The sequence below is a fragment of the Carya illinoinensis genome, chromosome 1 (assembly GCF_018687715.1).
Source record: "Carya illinoinensis cultivar Pawnee chromosome 1, C.illinoinensisPawnee_v1, whole genome shotgun sequence".
NCBI classification, from domain to species: Eukaryota; Viridiplantae; Streptophyta; class Magnoliopsida; order Fagales; family Juglandaceae; genus Carya; species Carya illinoinensis.
In genome coordinates this window covers 21815635-21821613 of record NC_056752.1, presented here as the reverse complement: position 1 = coordinate 21821613, position 5979 = coordinate 21815635, and the positions used below count along the sequence as shown (strand labels likewise).

At 40.9% G+C, this 5979-nt stretch overlaps 1 protein-coding gene and 1 long non-coding RNA gene across 2 annotated transcripts; both read left to right on the top strand.

Moving 5' to 3' along the window:
• The first annotated feature begins 1708 nt into the window (after positions 1-1708).
• On the top strand, positions 1709-3330 carry LOC122313418. The gene is made up of 3 exons (XR_006243387.1): positions 1709-2003; positions 2104-2210; positions 2933-3330. It is a non-coding gene; the product is annotated as an uncharacterized LOC122313418 (long non-coding RNA).
• Positions 3331-3354: 24 nt separating this feature from the next.
• On the top strand, positions 3355-5419 carry LOC122313408. The gene is made up of 2 exons (XM_043128389.1): positions 3355-4753; positions 4849-5419. The coding sequence occupies exons 1-2, from the start codon at positions 3460-3462 to the stop codon at positions 5055-5057; spliced, it is 1503 nt and encodes a 500-aa protein (XP_042984323.1). The 5' UTR covers positions 3355-3459; the 3' UTR covers positions 5058-5419.
• Positions 5420-5979: the final 560 nt, after the last annotated feature.

Genomic DNA, 5979 nt, shown 5'->3' with positions numbered 1-5979 from the left:
ACACTATGCTACGGGGCACAACTAACTTGCAAACAACGCTCTTCCATAGGGAGCGGGTAATGTATTAGTCGTGATTATCGCCAGCGCTTCAACCCATTTGGTGAAGTAGTCCACTGCTACCACTACAAATTTTACCCTACCTTTTCTCGGAAGGAGGAGACCCACAAGGTCGACCCCCCACTAGGCAAATGGCCAGGGGGAGGTTATTGGTGTCAATTCTCTCGGCGGGCAGTGGATGATTCTAGCATACTTTTGACATTTCCTACACTTCTGCACATATTCTTAGGCATCTTTTAGGGTGGGTGGCCAGTAGTATCTTGCTCGCATTGCCTTCCCTGCTAGTATTCTTCCCCAGGCATGGTCACTACATACTCCCTCATGTATTTCAACCAATAATTGCTAGGCCTGCTCGCTTGAGATGCACCTTAGTAAAGGAGTATTGTATTCCCTGTAGTACAACACTCCATCAATCACAGTGTATCTTGCTGCCTGGTATCTAACCTTCCGCACCCCCTCCTTGTTGTCGAGAACTTCATTGTCATTCAAATACCATTGGATGTTCTGTGCCCACTTCAGCGCTCCCTATCCTACTTCTAGTAGTTCAGTCCCTATGGCTAGCACTTCGATGGTTCTAAGGACAACCGATTCTAGTATTGGGGTAGCTTCCTTCCTGGATGCCGTCTTTGCCAGCCTGTCTGCCTTGTCGTTCTCAGCCTTCAGGATTTGTTGTATCTAGAAGTGTTGAAAATGAGCGCCCTTGGCATGCACTAATGCTAGATGCTTTTTCAATTTTTTTCCCTTTGATGCGAACTCTCCCTGGGAATCCGCTCGGGCCTCCACTTCCTTGGTGCCCAGGGACTTTGCTATAGTCATGCCAAAGAATAGAAACTCATATTTTGCCTTGTTGTTCGTGGTTTTGAATGGCAGCTTGATGGCGTAGTCATGCTCTTTGCAAAGGTCTGTGATGATAGGGGCTCCAGCCCAGCAAGAGGAGCTATTAATGAAAACTTGTCAGGGCTTCACAAGTGGTGCATGTCCTTCCTCGCTATCAAAGCCGGTGAACTTCGCGATGGAATCTGCCAGGACCTATCCTTTTAAGCAAGTACGCTGGGCATACTCAATGTCGAACTCTCTTAGTTCCATGGCCCAGTTAGTGAGGCGATCTGAGGCATCCAGGCGTTGTAGGGCCTTTCTGATGGGGGGCTTCTATTAGGGCCTTGTCTGGGTGTGCTTGGAAATATGGTCGGAGCTTGTGAGTGGTTATTATTAGTGTGAAGGTGAGTTGCTCAATACAAGGGTATCAGACTTCCACTCCCCTGTATACCCGGCTGATATAGTAGACCGGTCTTTGGACCCTTCCATCATCTCGCACTAAGGCTGAAGAAATTGCCTGTGGGGAGACAGATACATACAGGATTAGCGTTTCCCTGCACTGGGGTTGATTGAGTAGTGGACAGTTGGTCAGGTACTTCTTAAGCGCAATGAATGTAGTATCACACTCTTCATCCCAATCTTTAGCCTTCTGCAGCACTCTAAAGAAAGGCAGACACTTGTCAGTCGACATCGACACGAAGCGATTAAGGGCCACAAGCAAAGTTTTGAAATTCGTTCCGTTCCGGCCGGAATTGCCGGAATTTTCCGTTCCGGAACAGTAACCGAAACCGGAACGCTCTATATTTTGTTCCGCTACAAATTCCGGCCATTTCGCCTTGTTCCGGCCCATTCCAGCCGAATTCCGGCATTCCAGCCGGAATACACTTTCCGGTCCGAAATTTAACAAACGGTGGCATTTTTGTAATTAAGGTTAACTTCACACCATTTTCGTAATTTACATTTTTTCTTCATTTTTCCTTTGGTTTTTTTTTTCCCCGGTTTCTTACTTCTTCACTTCTTCTCCGTGAGTCCGTGCGCCGTCTGAACTCTGAAGTCTGAAGTCTGAACCTCTTCTCCCAGTCTCGATTCCTCATTTCTCCGGTTCCAGTTCTCCCCCCTTGGCGTTTCAGGTTTCAAACTTTCAAGTTTCTCTTCCATTTCTATTTTGTTCCTTTCCCGTTCTTCTCATTACCGGCCGGAAATCCAGATCTGAGATTCTGATCTCCTTAGGACTCCAGGAGCACTCCGACGACGCCACCAGCAACGACGCCGTCGCCGTCGCCCGCAACCGGCAGCTCTGGTTTTGGCCTCTGATTTCGTCCGTCCGATCTGTGCAGGTATACCGATTACCGTATTTCATTTTCCCTTCCGATTTCATCAAATGATGCTAACTTAAAATTATATATTGTAAATAGATTTTAATTTTTTGTATGAAGTGGCATATATATATATAATATAGAAACCAATATTGAAGGAGCTTGAGGAAGATCTACGAACTCCCCCACATCCATCTGACCTCGGTTCCCTATTGAAACGTTAATCATGTCTATTTATATTAAGCTAGATACTAACAATAGGCCAGAGGGCAAAACCATTTAAAGAATAAAGGTCTTCTAGCTTTAATTGCAATAGAAGAGATGTTAAAAATAAGGACGTTCGATTTGAGGTGAGGTATTGACTGAGCTTAAGGGGCGCCATGGGAGAGCTCCGTTACTTTAGTGATGCAGGGTGCTTGATAATAACCATTCTCCTCAAGATAGCACACGCCCCATCTAACTTTGTGAAGATCTGCTGCATCCCTTAATTTTAGCTTGTAATCTTTTCATTCTTGGCATGTACAACTTTGTGTTTTTTTACTCTTGACATGTACATCTCTATTTTTAATTTTTTATTCTTATACAGTTCCTTCATTTTCTGTAATTATATATACATGCAGCTCTCAAGATCAGTTAATTTCTTTAATTTTCCCATTGGATATTGACAAATAAATTGGCATCCTTGTAGCTTAAGATCTTTACTCTTACATAATATTTATGTAATTTTCTTTTTCATAATGTAGGGGTATATAAATTATAAATGTCTAGTTGTCAATCAAATAGTGCTACCTCTACGGCATTTGCTCCTGCTAGATCAGAGGATCCAGCATGGTCCCATGCACGTGTAGTGCCAGGAGCAAGAAATAGTACTCAATGTCTTTATTGTAGCAAAATCATTAGAGGTGGCGGAGTCACGAGGTTGAAGCATCATCTAGGTGGGATTTCAGGTGATGTAGAAGCATGTAAAAAAGTCCCTGATGATATAAAATGGCAAATGAAAGAGTTGGTCAATGAAATGAAAAAAAACAAAGAGAAGAAAAGAAAACTAAGCTTAGAGATTGGATGTGGAAGCCCTGTAGATTTAACATATGATGATGTTGATGTTGGTGATGATGAGTATGAGGGAGGGAGTCAAGGACCCGTTCATGATTCAAAGGGGAAGAGGAAGGGGAAGGGGAAGGAGAAAGTAGGTGGAAAGTCAACGGGGCCATTTAGCAGATTTTTTGCTCCAAGAACAAGTCCTGGCTCTCAACCTTCTATTAAGAGTGCTATGTGTTCAAAGGAAATGATTGACAAAGCAAAAATGGCTATAGCAAATTGGTGGTATGATGCTAATTTACCTTTCAATGCATCTCAATCTAAATTTTATCAACCAGCTATAGATGCTATAGCTGCCATCGGGCCAGGATTCAAGGGTCCTTCTTTACATGAGTTGAGAGGAAATTTGTTGAAGAATTCTGTGACTGAGGTTCAGAATTATCTCTTAGATATTAAAACATCTTGGAGGGATAGTGGTTGTTCACTAATGGCAGATGGTTGGACAAATCAGAGGCAACAACCAATAATTAACTTTTTGGTTTATTGCCCAAAAGGTACAATGTTTTTGAAGTCTATTGATACATCGGGCCTTAGAAAAGATGCTGAAACATTATTTAAAATTTTTGATGAAGTTGTTCAAGAAGTTGGGGTGGAGAATATTGTGCAATTCATAACAGACAATGATGCGAGTTATAAGGCTGCAGGAAAAAAGTTACAGCAAAAGTATGGCTCTTTCTTTTGGTCCCCTTGTGCAGCTCATTGTATAGATTTGATGTTAGAGAATTTTTGTGATCCCAGACATTTTCCTATTATTGATGAAACTATAAAGAAGGCAAGGAAGATAACGAAATTCATTTATAACCATGCTTGGGTTTTGGCTTTGATGAGAAAGGACTTCACCAAAGGTCATGATTTATGTCGCCCTGCAGTCACAAGGTTTGCTACAAATTTTTTAAGTATCCAATGCTTATTGTTGTTTAAGAAAGAGCTTCGACAAATGTTCACTTGTGATAAGTGGATTGTATCAAGTTACTCTAAAAGCAACATAGGGAAGGAGATAGCTGAGATTGTTCTAGAAGATAGAGAGTTTTGGGCTCAATGTCAGTTTATTGTAACAATCAGCGAGCCTTTGGTTCGAGTACTACGACTTGTCGATGGGGATGAGAAGCCTGCAATGGGATACTTGTACAATGCAATGGAGAAAGCCAAAGAGAATATAAAAGCAAGATTGAAGAACAAAGTTTCTGCATTTATGCCATTCATCAGGGTCATTGATGCTAGGTGGGATAAGCAGCTTCACAGTCCATTACATGCAGCAGGTTGTCTTCTTAATCCTGGAATTTACTTTAACCCTTGCTTTAAAAGTAGAAATGATGTTTCTAGAGGGTTTACGACTTGCGTTGTAAAGATGGAACCTGATATTGATAAGCAAGATGAGATCATTCAACAAATTGACATGTATAAGAATGCAAACGGTGATTTTGGACAACCTATAGCAATACGCCAGCGTGAAAAAAGTAATCCAGGTAACCTCAATATCCTTTGTTAAATAGTGTGAATCTATATTTTAATTATTTTATTTAATTTTAAGTAATAATTTATAATTGCACTTTTGTTGTAGTTGCATGGTGGGGTACTTTTGGAAATGAGTTTCCAGCTCTTCAAACGTTTGCAATCCGCATATTAAGTCAATGTTGTAGTGCAACTGGCTGTGAAAGAAATTGGAGTACATTTGAATTTATTCATTCAAAGAAGAGGAATAGATTAGAGCATAAACGTTTGAATGATTTAGTATTTGTTCGTTATAACTTGAAGCTCCGTGAGAGGTAAACTTTTTCAAAAATAATGTTTTTAATTGTTGAAAAATATGTAATATTTTCCCTTACGTGTGACTTTTATTTTGGCAGAAACATAAAGAGAGGAAGAGATGCTTTGGATCCAATCAATCTTGAAAATATTGACTTGATGGAGGAATGGGTAGGTGAAGAATCAGAGCTTATTGATGGAGAAGACTTGGATTGGGGAAGTATTGAGGAGCCATTAGCCTCACAAAATTTGGAAGAAGGTGTTAATGTTGGTCTTGATATTGATGATGATGGTGGTGACAATGACATTGACGAAAATATTTTGAGTAGCTTCGCTAATGTTGATCCTTTTTGTCTTATTGATGAAAATGAATGATTACAGTTGGATTGAGAACTTATGATATTTTATTTAGTTTTATAAATGTGTGTTTAAGACTTGTATTCACTATGGAGAAATATTATTAAGTTATCAGGTATGTATACTTTTAAGAATTGTATTGATTTTATTTTGGAATATAGTTATTATATATAATTTATCTATATAATATTTATCCCGAAACGGTACACCGAAACATACCGGTACCGAAATATTCCGTTCCAGTGCCTCAACCGGAATGGTCACCGGAACGGATTTCAAAACTTTGGCCACAAGTAGGCTGGCAAGCTCCCCCTCCAGCGTCTTCCAACTGATCGTCTGTCTCGCCCTTCATTGTTGAGTACCCGCCTTCCTACCACCGCCTCTCCCTAGCTATCCTTCTGGTACTTGCCTACTTCAATGCCCTACTACACCTCCAAGTCTTCCATGGGCGGGCTCTCACAAGCATACGAAGGAAACGTTTTCTTTTGGAGTTTTTCGAATCCCACATACGACACCAATTGTTAACGACGTGTTTCATACACCTTTGGGCCAGGTTCCAGGTGGCTCAGGCCTTCAACCTGCTCTTGCA

Excerpts from the sequence above, each read along its gene's own strand:
- LOC122313408 (XM_043128389.1), top strand. The coding sequence starts at position 3,460 with ATGTGTTCAAAGGAAATGATTGACAAAGCAAAAATGGCTATAGCAAAT. Across the intron at positions 4,754-4,848 it reads GCGTGAAAAAAGTAATCCAG|TTGCATGGTGGGGTACTTTT; the intron begins GTAACCTCAATA and ends CTTTTGTTGTAG.